Source organism: Vanellus vanellus (assembly GCF_965231255.1).
Source record: "Vanellus vanellus genome assembly, chromosome: 11".
Lineage (NCBI taxonomy): Eukaryota > Metazoa > Chordata > Aves > Charadriiformes > Charadriidae > Vanellus > Vanellus vanellus.
In genome coordinates, this window is record NC_138916.1 from 14241553 (window position 1) to 14259648 (window position 18096).

General features: G+C 42.8%; 1 protein-coding gene across 1 annotated transcript in view; it reads right to left on the bottom strand.

Moving 5' to 3' along the window:
* Nucleotides 1-36: 36 nt before the first annotated feature.
* Nucleotides 37-18096, bottom strand: part of HDGFL3 (HDGF like 3) — a 38887-nt gene continuing 20827 nt past the window's right edge. The window contains exons 2-6 of the mRNA XM_082488612.1: nt 15013-15089; nt 11931-12069; nt 10488-10646; nt 8736-8882; nt 37-1402 (exon numbers count right to left, since the gene is read on the bottom strand). Coding sequence (XP_082344738.1) covers nt 1397-1402; nt 8736-8882; nt 10488-10646; nt 11931-12069; nt 15013-15089 — 528 coding nt within the window. The 3' untranslated portion in view covers nt 37-1396. The remainder of the gene's footprint in view (nt 1403-8735; nt 8883-10487; nt 10647-11930; nt 12070-15012; nt 15090-18096) is intronic.

Genomic DNA, 18096 nt, shown 5'->3' on the forward strand with positions numbered 1-18096 from the left:
CCACGTTACTGCCAGTGTTTTTTGAGAAACTTTGAATACATTCAAGGTGAATTTAATAACCTCCTGTTATCCAGAAAAGGCAAAGTACAGAAAAAATAAAGATCCCACCTGCACTTGTATCTATTATGGTCAACTCATGTTAACAGAATGTTTTGCTTTAATACTTGACTTACATTAATACCTCACATTATTACACGTATGAAGCCAAATATGACGCTAACTTAGTTGCTTACAACCTCAAACCTTACTCCCAATACACATTCCAATAAATTTATTCTGTAAAAACAATACATTTTTTTGTTTTCTTTTTGTTTTGTTTTTTGTTTTTTTGTTGTGTTTTTTTTTTTAGTTTTTTACAGTAAACTCGTCAACTACAAACCTTGAATACGCAAAAGATGTTCCAAGGACAAGCATAACAAGGATTGATAAAACCAGACTAAATATGTTTTCACAATAAAAGCTGGCATAAAAATAAATAAAAATCTCTATTATCACAATAGCAACAATAATGTACACAGAATAATGGATTTGGAATGCTTACTTACTAGTCTAGTTCTATTTCCAAAAGGAAAAAAAAGCCAGAATGACAGCATCCTTTTTTAAGCCTTTCGTTATTCAAAATTGATGTTTTCTTTTGGTTTCCCATAGGGTTCTATATCACAGTAAGCTTAAAAATGGAAAGCATCCAAATGAATGATTTCAAATCGTGTTGGCATTGGAAAAAATCCTTGTATTAATCTAAAGAAACACAAAAAGACTTTCACTAACTCCACATATAGGAACTAAGTCAGATAGTGTACATTACATCATGATTTTGAGAAGTATTAAGAGTATAACTAGCTAGGTACTTCTAATAAGGAAAGGTATTTTATTACATTATTGAACTTGGCGGTGATCTCAACTGAAGAATTTTTCTTTCATGTTGCAAACTGATCAAAAATCAAGAAAGTATGGATATAGGGAAATTTAAAATTATGTTTCTATGTGGAAGATATTGTAGTATTGTATGGAGGGGACTCATTTCTAAGATTTACTTGTTTTTAAAAAAATGCTGATTTAGAATGACGTAATTTGGAGTTACACCTTTTCTATCTAGAAAAGGAATCTAAAACATGTTCAAGTATGCGATATCTTCATAAACCTCAGCCACTGGTAAAGGGCAACTTCATGCAACCGAATAAGATGAAAACCAAAAAGTAACCCTTAGAAAAAAGGGTAAAATGTCATTTCTGCAAACACAACAGATAGGAATGTGAGTAATGTGCATACAAACTGGGATGCTGTTGATGATACCAATGAACAGATGTGGTGACTCATATCAAATCCAAGAATATTAGACAACCAAACATGTAACCTTCTTGTGTTTTCCCTTAATATTCAGCAGTCATTACGTTGGTTAAGTCTGAAAGAGAGAGAGAGAGAGAGAGAGAGAGAAATAATCACATTTAATGTAAGAAAAAACATGCTGCATCAAACTAGATATAATTAATGCCTTAATCCCACACTTCAAAGTCACAGGTACAAGTAACCACCTGGTCTGTTCAAACAGACGTCTTTTCCTAGAGGAAGCTGCTTACGTTACATCAACTAAACATACCACTAAAAAATACCAAAGAACACAGTTTAAAAGTAAACATTCAGGGCTTTATTCAAATAAGCCGCTCCAGTCATGTATGTGGGTTTTTATTTTCCCCAATCACTTAATTATGAATCTTGTAGTATACTTCACCCACAACCACACTTTGCATTTTTCCACTACACTAAATCACTGAGACGCTTCCCGCAAGAGCTGAGGCACCACTGTATTCCTGAACTCCTCGTTGTGAGAACACCCTTTTGTTCAAACAAATAAACACTTAGCAAGCACGAAGTTTTTCATAGCTAGGGTGTCTGAATGTTGCTTCTGAAAAGGAGACAGTTTGGCTTGGAGTTCACTGCAAGGTGATGACAGAAAAGGAAGAAACTCCCACTTGGTGACTGAGTCAAGGTCAGCTCTTGCTTCCACTGACATTAGTGGGAGCAGGATCCGACTGTCCTCGTGGGATCACAGCAAATGTCTCCAAATCTCGGTTTCTTCACAGAGACAGCAAAACTCACCTACAGGCACAGGGACATGCTCCTTTTGTCCAGCAAGATGACGACATGCAATGCTACATGACTGCCTAACCCTGAGCAAGGCATCCCTTCTCCTTTGTAATGAGTTCAGAGCGTGAATGCTTGTGTACCCGCACCCTGATGGACGGAAAGAAACTCAACACACAAGCAGTACGAAGGAATCAGTACCGTATTTGGTGTGATCATTTATGAAAAAAATCAACATGAAGGAGTAAGTGGGGGGTACAGGTTAAATCCACTGGGGATGGCGGAATTTTCATTTGACACAGGATCCAGAGGAGAATATGAAAAGAAGACATTTTAACATCCCTGCACTAGCAGTTTGCTGCCTAAGCTCTCTCCCCCTCTGGCCCATCGCACCGCATACCCATCATCACACCTGTGTATGATGCCATCGCTAGAGTGGACTGTGCTTCTATATGCAAGACGGTAAGAGCACACAAGTGCCCACTTAGCAGCCTGGGATCCCAGTCTGGTTGCTGCACTGGGTTTGTTCAGTGTGGTTCTTCTCTCCTATGATGAGGGCTTTGCAAAGGGTAAGTAATGGAAACCTGTACTTTCCGTGTGGGAGGTCCTGGTACATCCTGACTAACGACACATGATAAGGGGTTATTATAAAATGCCCATGCAATGATGCTTACAGGAACTGTCGGAGCCCTGCCTCTCCCCAAAAGGTGCAACAATGTGCTGCTCATCCAGAGCACCCCACTTCCATTGACCGCTCCCCTGTTTAGCAGTCAATGAGATTATACTTAGAGATGCTTTGGAGATGTGGCTTGGAGAGCTTTGCTGCCGCTTCTTTCCCTTCAGAGGTAAGTGCAGACACCCATTAAACAACTACAAATGATCGGTCAATCAAACCATGCCTTCTGCTATAGTTCTCAATGACAGCTGCTACGCTGCACTGACAGGCAGGATGGGTGGTGAAACAGTCGGTCCCTACGGTATCACTCTCAGATGCAGCAAGGAAAGCAGTCCTTGCGGAGCATGAAACCTTTGCACTTATTAACAACAATTTCCCTCGGAACTAAGGCCAGGAAGATCGGGTAGGCACCATTCTCTCGTGGGGCGCTGGGAATATTAATACTTCCACTCCCCACTGCCTCACAGATAGCTCTGTTGGGCCACAGTGTGGCACAGGAGGGACAACAAAGAGCCAGGTATGCAAATCATCCTCTAGGATTTTGAGTTTCCAGTGCCATCTTGCAGCACGACACACACTTTGCCTCCCAGGCACGCTCCTGGCTGCTGCAGAAGTCAGCAGGTCTCTTCTCCCCAGATGCAGGCAGCCCCCGGCGCGCAGGGACCCGGGCTCCTTCCCCTCCCCAGGCAGCTCTCGCGCTGCCAGGCTCCCGCGGCAGCAGAACAAGGATGCGGCAGAGCTGAGCAGTTTCCATCGTCTCCATGGTTTCAGGTCTCTTCAGAAACAGATCAGCTCGCATCATCTTTGTTTGAACAAGTCTCTCAGCTTTACTGTAAGATACGGTGCAACGTGTGCGGTGCTGACCAACGCTACTGCACACAAAAGAAACAGCACAGAATCTGACTGATTCGAGTGAAAAATTTCAGTCATCGATAAAATTGAAGGACAGCGAACGCAGAGAGCAGGGAATAAAACTAAACCCACAAATTGCTTTGTTTTATCTGGCACTGAAAATTCCTTCCTCAACAGTGTCTGGCAACTGACTCAGCCATCCTGTACTTTGAAAGCTCTTGCTGGATGGGCAGGAGAATTATTTACTTGCTGTGTATGATCATTGTTATTCTGTGTCGGTCTGAGGTCAAAATGATTACCGGATTCAATGTGCACAGAGATGCAAAGAGTATATTTCATCTATACATGCTGCTTTAATCTCAACCTGCATTCAGACATTTATGTTTCTCCTGAGTTATGTGCCGTTGCCTTACTTAGCAGTGCTGTTACCCTGAGCACTGGGAAGGCAGCAGACAGCACACCTCTTTACACCACACAGCATGCCATTATTTGATTTTTACATAGAAATCTTTCCTATGCAAGAGTTAAACACATTTTCACAAACGTTATCTTTTATGGAGGAGTAGATTTTAACTTACCTCAAATTACAGAAAAAAATTCAGACAGAAATACATACTCTGTTTTCATTTTCTGGAAAAGTGCCCACATAAACGCTTTTACATTGAATAGAGCCCTAAATGCTATGCTTTTAACGCTGATAAAACCCCAAACCTGTCATGCAGTGTAACCAATGTTATTCTTGAGAAGTAAAGACGGAAGTGCAAAGGCATGAAACTTCTCAAAACCGTATCAGGAGGGCACAATGAACCTGTGTTCCTCTGGCCAGTTTGGCCGTAACGCTCGTCTTTCACAGCAGTAACTGGAATTGTTGCTACCCCACAAGAACATCACAACAAAAAATATGTCCTGGACACAGGCTGTTTTAAATATGTTCTCCCAATTGCAATAGTATCAGATGGCAGTAATTTTGGACCAGATTTTGATCCCCTTATTCATGCTGGCAAGCAGTCGCCTCCACAAATAGATCCACCGACTCCCATGTTAGTAACTGATTGTCAGCGTGAGTAAAAAGATCAGAGTCCTTTACCCCACTTTAATATCCGGGCCGTACCAGGAGCAAAAAAATGTATTTCATTTCCAACAAATCTATTATCTTTCAAAGACTCAGTAAAATCATTCACCTCCTGAAAGGCAGCCACATGCATCTGTACACAAAGGAATGCCTCATTTACCAACACAATGTCCGGACTGTCACTGAAATAATGAATACCAAAAGAAAAACTTGCCACACAGCCTGAGTGCTGACCTCAACATTCAAACAGTCTCTAATAGGGCAGGGACTCCAGCCAGCTCTCAAACGTCATTATGTGGGCATCCAGAGAGTAAAAGTAAAAAGCAACGGAGGTGTTCAGCTATAAAGATGCAGAGTTATGCCAGCCAAGAACCAAACACTCAAGTCACCGGAGATTTAAATGCGGAATGTAAATCTGCTGCCATGAATTCACTGATTTATGAGCTAATTTTATGCCATAGGAAGTAAACAACACAGAGCCATGAATACCTTTCTGCTGGAATACTCTGTTTATGTGGTGTTTTGAGACAGCCAAAACAATTTAGTATTTAACAGCAGAGGACTGTCATGGAGGGGTTCCGTGACTCTTGACTTGAGCAAACTGTGGGATGGACTGCATTAGCTAATATATATTATTAGTTAATTAATACTAGAGAATAAAACCCTGTGGTTCAGGCTTTGCAACTTTATGGGGAAGGAATCAGCCAAAGAACAGCACTGAGGGAAAGAGCTTGAGAAACAGGTAGTGGCAGGATGCAATTATACGCTGTGGCTGAGTCTGAGGAAGTTAACGTCTCTTCTGCTGAGAGTGCCTGTAGCCCTCAAGAACAGTTGAGAAACTAAGGGATGGAGATCAGAAAAGAAAGCGGCTTTGTCAACCCCAGGGATAAAAAAAAAATCACAAGTTGAGCCCTTGAACAGTTTGAAATTGGCTGAAAAAATATCATAGCTTTTGGAAGCACTTTTATTTGCTCTGGGTTTTGAGTCTTTAGGAAGCCATCACTTCACATTTTCAAGCTTTCCTCTACCACCTGGAGGTTAGAAATTTCATTAAAAAATATAGGTGAAGATGCTCCTGCAATCATTTGACTTCAGCCGAGAAGATCCCCGTAATGCTGAGGGTAAGAGTGTGATTAAAAGGCAAGGTTCCCTCTGATCGGAAGCGGGGAGATGTGTCTTCAGCCTGTGGCTCAGGCATTCTAAAACATAATCACTATCTCATTATTAGTAGTATTATTAAAAGAAAAGCTGCTTGTGTCCTTCGGGCAACTCTTGCATGGTCAGAGGCCTGGGAGGTGCAGAGCACGGGAGCCAGAGGCTCTGCAGGAGGCAGCCCGTGGGGAGCACTACAGGCAGAGCAGCTTTGCCCACCTGCCTCCCGCAGCCCTTCCCGGCCTCCGCTACCAGCCGGCTTTACAGCAAAGCCAGGGAAGGAGACGCGCCTGTCCTCTCCTTTCTCTCGTCTCTTTGCCTTCATGGTACCTCTGAAACAAACTCTTTTCTGGAGTGAGTCTCGCGCAGCCCCCAGCCTTTGGGGGGGAGCAGGTTTGCACCCAGTGTTCATTTTGGTGTGCTCTTGGCGCCATCTCACGGCCACACAACCGTCCTGGGCTTGGTTGGAAGGCGCAGCGGTGGGTCTGCAGCTCCTGCGCTGCACGCTGGGGAGAAGGAAGCCCATCTTCCTCACATCCCATGTTGTTGGTCCAATGCTCTTCTCACAAGTTAAATGATTTTTAAAGAGACCGTAATCTCATCTGTGATGGTGTCTTTTAGCAGACATTCTTCTGAATTCATCCCAACTCTGCAGGCACACCTTGGTCTTTTTCGACCTTCCTTTGTATAGAAGAGCAGTCCGGTTGGGTGGGCTGCGGGAGTGTGACCGGCTGGTTAACACCAACTGAAAAACCGTATCTGATTACTCTTTCCCCGAGTGCCTTGTGTCTGATGAAGGCATACCTTCTAAAACCACACCTGATCTAGCTTTGAGCACTGCAGGAGATAGAGTGTCCCCTCCTGGTCCCAAAAGAGAACTGCACTACTGACAAAATCTCAAAAGAAATGCTGAAGAGGATTTACATGTGAAATGCCGATTCTTTGGCAGAAATACCCAAGGTGAAGCATCTGGATCAGGATGTGAATTTCTCTGAACTTATCAGTGCTTTTAACTCACACTCCCCTTTAAAACCATCTCTCCATCTCTTTCTAGCACATGCTACTAGAACTCCGCCTTTCCCATAATGTTAAAATATCCAACACCTAGTTAAAGACTGGTCGTTCAAGTGTGAGGTCAAGCCTGAGCACTGGGGTTGCAGAAGTCAGAGCAGAGCCAACTCCTCACATGGGTATGACAATGACTGAGAGTATTTCTGTGGAGTTGGTGCTGCCAGGAAGGACACAGACTGGTGACAATATTTCAGCACAGAGGCTAAAATATCCGCAATCCTGACACCACCGAAGAGCACCAGGATGTTCTGGCATGCTGGACTCTACCTCCCAGCAGTTACAAGGATGTCACATACAGAAGGAAAAGCCACAAGAATGTCATCAGTCACAAAGCCAATGTCCTATGTGCCTTTTTAGCTACTTAGTCTGCGACTGACCTAGCTCAGTAAGCATTTGGTCCTTACAGGGAGAGCATGCCCAAAGTTCACAGGCATATCCCGTCCCTGCTACAAAAACGGGAAACAAAGCAGTCCCTCCTGAACCTCTTTCCACCTCAGACGGACCTTATGGCCAGTTTTCTCACTCAAATACCTATCTGAAGACATGAAAGCATCACAGGGTTCACTAGCCAGAAAGCAGGCAACACACGCACTACTCACTCGCTGCACTCATCATTCCCAGACTGTCCAGTTCTGTGGGTGAGGCGCTGGGATGCATAGCCAGGCGTAGCGTCTCCTTGCATCAGTCTCTGGCTCGAGCCAGTGGCTTGTTCAGTGTGAGTGGGAGAGGCTCAGGGCACATTATCTTCCTGACCCCACGAGACATACGTCAAAGTCTTTGTAAGGCGAAGAGCCACAGAACACATACACTGTACCACAGAGAGACCAGGAGAAAGGAAGCTCTGGGAGGAGTCTTTAAGCATGAGACGGCAGCGGCTCCCCAGAGGTTGTGTTTTGTGAGAAAGGGTTGTGGCTGAGCACGCAGCTGGGTGCTAAGGCACCTCGGCAGTGTCAGAAGAGAGCCCGTGCTGGCTGGCTTCCCCTCACACCTGGGGATTCGTGTCACTCAGCAGCTCCTGTGACAGCCCAGCCCGGCTGCTGGCCACGTGGCAGAGCCTTGGCACGGGAACCGCGCGAGAGCTGGTTGTGAGCCGGAGCTGTAAGCGCCGGAGGACGGAGGGTTGTGCTGCTCCAAAGGCACAGAAATAGTAGTGCTTGTTAAAGGCGGCTGACAATTAAGCAGTTCCCATGCCAATTCCCCTCCTCAGCAGCCTTCCTTTCTGCTGTTGTGGTCACAACAAAATAATATTGATACGAACACACCTGACACAAACATACAATGAGATCATATGATCCTCCTCTGGAGCAGACTGTATATCCCCTCCTTGGAAGGTAATATCCCAAGCAGGATCTGCCCTAAAACTCGCAGCACGCAGAGTCTGTAAAGCGCACACGAACCCTCATGAACTCCAAAGAAGTCAGTGGGACTGCACAAATTTTAAACAACTGTGAAAGGATAAGCAGGCTCACGCTGTTTAGTGAGCCAAAATGCGTTACGCAAACAGCGTGATTCTGCTCTCCCATCAATTTTGCATCATTCCAGCCCATGGTTTTCAGTAGTTCCTCTCAGCTGACATCCATGTAAGCGTTGGAACAAAAATAATGCTTATAGTATCTTTTCTCATTCAGTCATTTCTCTAGAGCAAAATTTGTACCAGTGCAGGAGCCAGTCCCGTGTTTCTGTTCTAGACACAGTCTGATCACTGAAATGCAACATAAAAAGATCGCACAAGGTACGCGCAGGTCACTGCAATGCAGTGCCTTCCCCCCACCTCCAAAGCCCCCCGGTAGCAAACTGCATGGGAAGTGAATTATATTAACAAAAGATTACCCCTTCACTGGTTTTCTGCAAATCTGAAGAAGTGTTTCTTGTGTCATTGCCTGCGTCCCCAGCATCAGAGCTGCTCTTATTTTCTTCCTCTTTGCAGTCCTTATCATCTTCATCTCCAGGAGATTTCCGTGACTGCTTGGAGGATTTCTAAAATGATGAACAACAAAGTTAAAAAATAAAAACTGAGCTTCACTATAGAAAGACACTTTCGAAATGCATGTGGAATGCTGTCTGATCATGTGGTTCCCTGTTGAAGGTGTGTATTGGGGAGGATATGTGGGGTGAAAAGCATTTTTCAGGAGAAGTAGTTGCAGTTACTGCCATCAGTGAAGCCAAAGGAGAACTTCTGTGTTCAACACAGGTTGGCAGCACAATTGACTGTAAGACAGACACAGTAATAGGAGATGGGTATTAGCGTTGGGTCACCTGTAGGTTTTGCTAGTTAATGAAACAGATGGTGCCAGCTTGACAAAAGTTTTGATTAAACACAGAGATGTAAAATGAGAATAACATTAGCAGAGCTGCTTTCCATACTTTTTTTAGTGCTGTCAGCTTTAATATATTAACATTAAAGCCATGTGGAACCAATACATCTTTTCTGCTGCCTTTATGTTATGCAATTCTACAGTACAAAAGGATAAATTGTGGCATTAAGCCACCATTTTCCTAATCCTCTGTTTGCCCAGAGTCTTCTGGAAAGAAGATGGTAGACCAGACCTGAATTTCTAATGTAAAACACACAAAGGGGTTGAAATTACTTAATACATTTTGTTCAGTGCATGAACCACAAAAACTCCTGCTCTCCCCCAAATCGAGCCTGGATCAGATTGTTTGCTTGCTTCTTTTCATTTCATTCAGTTTTCACTTTCACAGAAGAATAACATGAATGTGAATGAATGTGACTCTGCCACACTTTGCACTTTCCACATTTTAAGCCAAGTACAGACCTGGAGGCACACAGAACTGGAGGAAGTGCCTATAACATTGCTCCCTTCCACGCAGGTGACAAGTGAGAAGCGTATTTGAACCCAAAGTTCTCACTACACAGGTGATTATGTTCACCAGCCATTATGAGGCAGTCTGAGACACATTACTCTTAGCTTCCTCATTTACACTGCTACTTAGATATTAACAGGTCAAGCAGGTACTACAATGCAGGTCTTTTATCTCCAAATTGAGTGTCCTACTCCCTGCTTAATGAATTAGTTCTTCCTCCCTTCCATTCTGTATCCTGTACTGAAGCATTTTACACTCAGCTACAACGGGAGCAGCTGAGCAGATCTGACCCTACCATATCTTTTAGCATGGCATCTGGGGCGCTCACACTGGAGACAGGAGAGGCAAGCTTGAATTCTCCTGGACAGGAATCAAACCTAAACTCATGTCTCCCAGGAGGCACACTCCTAAGGCTTTTTTTTTTTTTTTTTGGCTCTTCATGGGGAAATAGCTATCTAAGATGATCAGAACTATCAATCGATCTTTGCATGGATTTTCTTTCCAGCCCTTCTGAACTCCTTCCCATACTTTAACCTCCTTTTCTAAGTGTGGGCACTAGAACAGGGCAGACTGTTTCAACTGCTGTCTCACCAAGGCTGCCTACAAAAGCAAGAGCAGTTCCCTTTGCCTGCTTGAACACCATCATTATGGTACTGGAATCAAAATGCTGAAGAAGGAAGAACAGATTGCCATGAGGTGGACAATATTCTAATTATAAATGCACATGGGTAACAATGGAAAAACTCAGAAGATAACCTTTGAAGTGTAGGATTTTTTCCGTTTTGAGCCTGCTTTTTCATTCTTTCTTTTTCCTTTTCCATCTTCTTCTACCCGATCACCTTCCTCCTCGCTGCTAGCATCTGCTGTATTTCCTCCTTCACCCTCAGTTTCTGATGAGCTCTGTTGCTGAATTGCCTTTGAAATAACAATAAGAATAACAAAAATACCATAAACAACAAAAATACCATTAAAACCTATTACTCAGTTTTTGTTCTGTATTGAAGACAGAAATACTGGTAACAGACAGCTTACACTTTAATCGTTATAGTCAGGAAGAGCTCAGGTTATTCTTGCAATTATCAAGAGAAAGGGCTGCAAAGGCAATTTTCTCAGTCACCACTTGAAAACAGTTATCAGATGCAGATTCTGGGATAGCGTGTTCTGAAGGGTTTACACAGAAACAGAGGATCCGATAACAAAAATGTGTTTGCCGAGAACTAAGGGTTGCTCAGTGGAGAGACTTGGCATGTTCTACTTTGGGCAAACTATGGAAACTTTTAGACTTTGGCTGCACTGGGAGAGACTTATTCAGGAGAGAAGATGGCTGTTACAAACCCCCCGAAGGGCAAGATCTCAGTGTTAAGAAAAAGCAAACATTGACCAGAAGGCTGAGAGCCTTCTGACAGTCCATCTCCCACAGACTATTCACTAGATTTTTTTAAATCCCCAAGTGTATGCAAAACATCTGTAGGGCTGAAAATATGAAACAGGAACTGAGAGGGGCAGCAGCTTGTCTGCAGGTGGTCCATATCTCTGGTTTGTAAGGTTTTGTGCTAATAATGTAATAGGTGTTCGCCTTCTTTTGGAGGTGATTTCTGCCTTCAAAGGACCGCATTTTTTTAACGAGAAAAGTTCTTTAGTTTTATACAGCCCACCAACTATTCTTCTCCCCCTCCAGCTTCTCTGACTTTTTGCTCCGGACATCCAACAGGGAGAGCTGTTGTACAGCTGCCACTGTCTCGTAAGAGCAGCTTAAACCTCCACCTTCTCACCCCTCACAACTTTGGCAGTGGTGTCCCACGTGTTATACATTATCAATGTAAAAATCAAAAGTGCAGTGACCTTAAAGGTCTGTGTAAAATACACTGAACCTGATATAAAAATAAACAACAGAAAGAAGAAGTCAGAAATTATTCATGTTTATACTGGAGTAAATAAAACCTTCCATTTTTAATTCAACTAAATCTGCTGCAGAATTTTCCACTTCACCACCCCAGAATATCACAGAAAGCAAAGGGCTCTGCAGTATGATTAAAGTTCAATTTGTCACAGAGTGCAAGACCACAGTTGTCTTTACATTACATGATTGCAAACGCCCAAACCAGAACTTTCCACATCACTCATACAACGTTCACATTGACAAGAAGTCTTCAAAGAAGAAAAGAAAGATAAGGAGGAATAGAAGTGAAAGTCATTTACCTGATATCCAGTAAACTTTACTCCAGGGTTGTTTTCTATTTCCCACAGGCCTTCATTAAACCCTTTTCGCTTGTTCGACTTCCCAAACTTATCTTTATATTCTTTATATGGGAAAAGGTCTTTGGGCCCCAGGAACGCACTGCATTTTAACACAGGTAACATTCAAAAAATGACTTAAATTCCTCCTCTTCAAAAAAACCCCAACATTAACACTGCAAATGTTTTCCCTATTCTTCTGCTCATTCTATCACTTCTTTTTCAGTTTTATTTGTTTGTTTGTTTATTTAACACACTGGCTTTGAGTTACTGCTGTGAGTCTGAATTAATGGATTGGCTCACCATCCTGATGTTTGATGTTGCAAAATCATGCTGGGTCTCTCTAGAAACAACTAAAACAAGTCTCATTTATTATATTAACTACTGCTGGGAACTGGCACTTGAACAGTTTATGAAAGGGATCATATGACGTAATTGCCCGCCATAGCAAGGGACCAAACTTCCAATCCTATGTGTTACAAATCCACAAAGGCCTAAAAATACCCTATGAAAAGTTAAAGCATGTAAGCAGTGCCTAGAATCCCAGAGCCAAAACTTACCCCTTGTACTACTGGACTGAAAAAGCAGTGGCATTTATTATTACCTATACTGCCAGTAAGCCTGGGAGCTTCTTTCTTGGAATAAGCCTGCCACGTGCTAGATTCTCTGCAAACACAGTAACAATGTTCTCTTTCCCAAAAATCTTATAATTTCATATAAGACAAGAAACAATGGGTGAATATAGGGAGATGAGTAATACAAGGAAACAATGAGACACACAGGGTACTTGTGGCCAAATTGGTTTTTAGACAGCACAGCGAAGGAGGGATTTTGTGCCGTGCTGCAGCCTAAGTCAGCTATGCACTGGGCCAACTAATTTCAGGCACAGGCAGCACAATAATAAAAAAAGAAGAGTGGCGATTTATCCTGCTTTTTCTACATACTTTACAGTAAAATCCTAACTTCTCATATAAAACTGAAGAAAGCATAATTTCCTTTTCATTGGGTATCTATATCCAGTGTGCTCTGTATCGTGGCACTGGAATGGCCAATTCTAAGTTAAATTAAAAACAGCGAAGGCAAAAAAATACTTCATTCCCACATGGAAGATTCTATGTCACCAATGACCGGAGCTGAGCAAGTCACAGTGTCCTTCACTATAATCACTGTCCTACTTTCCTGATGATCTTTGCAATTAATGTTAACTCTATTGTCTCCATTACCATGGGATTTCGGAGCTCCACCATTTACAACGCATTTATTCTTGTAACATCACCATGAGGTTGGGAAGTTGCCCTTTTTTGCATAAGGGCTTCTGAGGCACAGAGATTTGCCTAAGGTCAAACTCAAACTGATAGCAGAGTACAGAGGAAAACCCAACTCTCTTCAGTCTCAGTCTGACACCTTAATCACAAGAACATGCTTCTTCCTCGCTGTAAACATTATTTCAGATTAATGCCTGATTCATGCCCTGATTCTTCCCAGCATTTATGAATGTGCAAAGTTTCATTCACTTAAATGATCCCACTGGCCAAGAACTTTGCCAGTACAGAGCCAACTGGTGGCTAAAGGCATCAGATGACAAGTGTCCAGGGAGAGAGCTTCCTTTTAACCACCCAGGAGACAGAATGGCATCTGCACTCAGTTGTCTCATTGAGAAATAACTCCATTATATAATTACAAAGCCAAGAATGCGTTTCTACCTGAAAGCCAAACAGTGATTTCCAAACTAACAGATGTCTCATTAATATTAAAGGCTGCAATAGAATAAGGGATCTGAATAAATTATTTTATCTATGCTTTTGCTAATACTAGGAGATGTCTCCTTGTTGCCAAAAATACATACAAACAGTTCTAACATAAATAACAAAGGTAAGCTGCATGAAACTTACCACGAGCTACCTTAATTTAGCTCAACAGTAATGTATGGAAATGTTTCCACAGCCTTTTATGTACAGTAAACACTGAAAAATTGTCTATGTCTTTGTTTGAAAAACGTTCATTGCCATTGGGAGAGTATAACAGTTTCCACTGCTCTGCTATAAAACTAAAGAGCTGAATCTACAATTCATTTTTAACACATGCTTTTTAAATTGTTAAGGTAGTAACTATGAACTGTTTTACTGTTTCAGATGTTACAGTCAGATCATGGGCTAACAAAACCCAAACCAAAAGAGATTGGCAGTTTGAGATTCATTCATTTCAGAATAAAAGTGGTCAGAGTTTTTCCTCAAAATGTTTCTCAAGAAAAATGTTTCCATTAAAAAAAAAATAGATCTTGGTTTCTGATTTTAAAGCATCATAAGTTTACTTGAATTGTATTCTTTTTAGATTATTTTGTGACAGTAGTAGATCACAATATATCAAAATATCAGGTTGTTTCATTACAGCGATAGGAAGAAATATTGTAACTAAAGATAATGAAAAACGTTTCTTTTACTTTTACATTTCAATTACTACGAGACCTCACTTACCCTTTCTGTTGATTCCTCTCTTTCCTTGTTAGCTCAGCCAGCTCAGTTCTTCTATCACTTCTGAGAGCTCCGTCCTACAATATCCCCAGCAGCTATCTCACAGGAATGCATACATTTTAAAGCTATGTGAGGACTGTGTGAGACACTGGGGTCTGTCTCCTTTCATTTTACAAACTACCAAGCAAGTTCTCACACAGGACATGAACCCAAATGTGTCCGAATACAGCAGCCTGATCTTTGCTATCACATACATCCAAATAGAAAATTTTTGCCCCTGCATCTGAGTTCAGATGATCCTTTATAAACTTATGCTAACACTTTTCTTTATGCGAAACACAGGCACTGGTTATTATTTATGCTTAGACCATGGGATACCATTCACGCAGCAGTGTTCCTACCTACTTTCAGGTTTCACTTCCGTGTGTTAATACAAATGAGTTTGGCTCATAGGACCTATCTCTAGGCTTCCAATGGCTTCAGTCAGGATTTGTTCCAATAAAATCAGTGGAGATGACGTTAGCTGCCAGGGAAGAAGACACTTTCAAAGGAAAAGATCAAGTTCATTCACTTACGTTTCATGAGTCCCGAAAAAGAAGATGGGGTATTTATTTGCCGGAGGCTTCACAGCTCCTTCAGGGAGTTCATCAATCTGTGAGGCAGAAATGGAAAAAAAGGTTATTCCCAAAAGTGGTGTCCCTCGTCCAAGAATCTCTACCAAGTCACAGAAGTGCTAGTGGAGGTATCCCGCAGCCCTGGGAGGTCCCACTGTGTGCTGGGGTGGGGAAGGGAAGACAGCTGCTGATTTTCCAGGCAGACAGGTCATACAAAGTCAGCATATGACAGAAACACTACAGGGAGATGACAGAAGACCAAGGAGCAGACAAAAAGTTTTAATGATTTCATGGGCATTATAATAGACAATGGCAATAAAATCAAGTCTGCTTAATTTAAGTGTTAACTTCAGATGCTGCATCATCAAAGGCACCAAAGCCCAGAGGGTAATCCTGTCTGTCCCACACAGCCACCTAAATAACTTCGGCAACAAATGGGGAACAGATGGTATGTCTGCGACTCTGCAACCGGAAAGCCAGACAATCTCCCATCGGTGCTTCCTGGTGGTGATGGTGGTACCCAACAAAAAACGCATAACGTGGGCCAGGGAGGAGGGCCTGCGACTCTTCTTCCCCTGCAGCACCCTAATAGCTGGTTTTGGTTACCGCTCCCCTCTGTACTCCACCTCTTCCTTCACATTTTATCCCTGGCCTCATACTTCTCAAGATAGAGTTGCTAAGGGAGGGATGGTGAGGGTGCTCTCCTGAGATACAGCTGGGACTGGGACAAACCCCTCAGGCTGAGCAGTGCCTAGAGCCTATCTTCTGATGCCCGAAGGAGAGCGTTGGTCGCAGGCAGGAGGTTAGGCCCATGACTTAGTCTCGTCCGTATCTAATTTTTCAGTCCTTTGCAACAGAAATAACAGAGTCCAGGTGCCTACCCACATAAACCAGAAACACAGTTTTAAATAAGATCTAAGTGCCTGCCTTCCCAGAAATGGCACTTCGAAGCATATGTGGGCGTCTAAAATTAAGTGTCCAGAGAACTGTCCGGCTAAGAGGGAGCTTAACAAATCTAGATATCTATAGGGCAACACCAGTGAGCAGGTGAATGGCTTGCTGCCTGGGTCTTCGGCAACTCAATTTCAACATAAGCGTATTGAATCCTGCCAAATGTCACTGGAACTGAGAACAAAGTGCTGACATACCAATGCTATACAAAATCTGCTCCTCAGCAGAGCACGGGGATGGAACCTGCATGTTTTCACTCAGGAGGCCAGGCCCACATGTGCTTTCCTTCTCTTTTCCTGCCGAAGGACCCCAAACACTGAATTCTTGTTGATTAATAAACACCAGATTGTTTTCAAAGGATGTTCTCTTTCACTGTAAAGCATCTGCTGGCTATGTAGTTCTCAAAGGAGTACGGGCTTTTATAAGAACTCAAGTCCTTTTGGTCTTTCTGCAAGGACACCTGTTGGGGACAGAGAAACCAGAGCTACATGTAGAGCTGTAACATCACAAGACTCCTTTCTGCAGAAGAAATGGATGCCTATCTTTTAGGTCTAAGTGGAACATTCTCTGAAGCTACGCCAAAATCAGGGGATATAAGAGCACTTCCAAACCATTCCCTGTTTCTTTGCTGGGACACGACCCAGGGGTGTGGATGGTGGGGCTCTGGCACACTGGGCACGTGTCACCATGCACTCACTGCCCAGCACGGCCTGCAGGAGACCATCCGTGATGGTCAGAGGTGTCACATGCCTTGTGGGCACAGCAATTACCCAACTTCTTTTACTTAACAAAGCCAATGAATTGATAAATAAAAGCAGAATTTATTATTTAAATGAACATAGGAGGAAGATACACACTGGTGGAAGATGGAAGGGTGCATTCACTTTTAGCTCAGCTGTGTGTAAGAAGGAACTGAAACGACCTGACAGGCTGTTTGGTGTACTCTTCATCACCGGGAATACACAGACGAAAGACTGCCAAAGATTCTTTTTTTTTAGAACTCATTATTTTCTAACATTAAGTAGTTGTTTTTAAGTAAGTGCCCATAAGGTGGTTATTTGCTCACTAATTAATGATTTAAATATAGGTATTAGACTAGAACAGTGATAAAAAGACTGCAGGGGAAGAACAACGCAACTCACTTTACAAACTGACAGCAAGTCAGGGAGACAGTATGTCCCACTCTGCAAGACATTTTATGCCTCCTTAAAGATGGAAATGTCTTCGCATCAGACCAAAAAAGGCTGTACTGGCAGTTTACCAAGTACGGGCGTAATACACCTCAACTGTCTGGATGCCATAGCCATCTTCCTCTTTATTACAACAAGGAAGATGTCCAGAGAGATACTAGACCCCAGAAAAATGTGGACTCCCGTGACAAAGACGAACAATGTCTGCTGGGACTTGAGTGCGAATCTCATTTGGCTGCTTGAAACACGGCGCCAGCTCTGGGCTGCATTACAGAACAGCGCAGTCCAGTTACTGTCTCAGCCCTTTAAGAATTTCTCATGAAATAAAGCGAACAGCTGTAAATGATCAGTAAAGCGGAGGAATGAAGACATGCTTAGTAGGGAATGCTGATCAGAAGGGAATGGGGATCTTACATCACACGACGTGCTATGCTCCAAAGCAGCGAGGATCTTCTCCTAAGCAACATCCCAAGTGGCATTAAGCCTCGTGTCGTATTCCCAGCACTTTATACTGTTAGCTAAGAGGCAGCACCAAATCAACAAAGGACAGCACACACATCTGTCATGCAGCTCACCTGCTCCCCATTTCGTGGCATATTTCTTTATTCATCCGAGTATCCCCCCTGACTATGTATCATCACAGGAAACCGTAAAAAAGCTTTTCATAGCTTTTGAAAGTTGGCATACAGATACAAACACATGCAGTATAAATCTGCACTAAACAGCTCAAGGACAGACGGTTAACGCTCCCACCCTAACATTTCACTGTGCAGCTGAGGTCAAGACTTTTCCTGCCTTCACTGATTTTGCTGTGAGCTCCCCAGCTCTCAGGCTTGTGTTGCTAGTACTGTAATAAGGTTGACTATGAAGTGACACTGCTATCTTACGGCCATTTAACTCCACA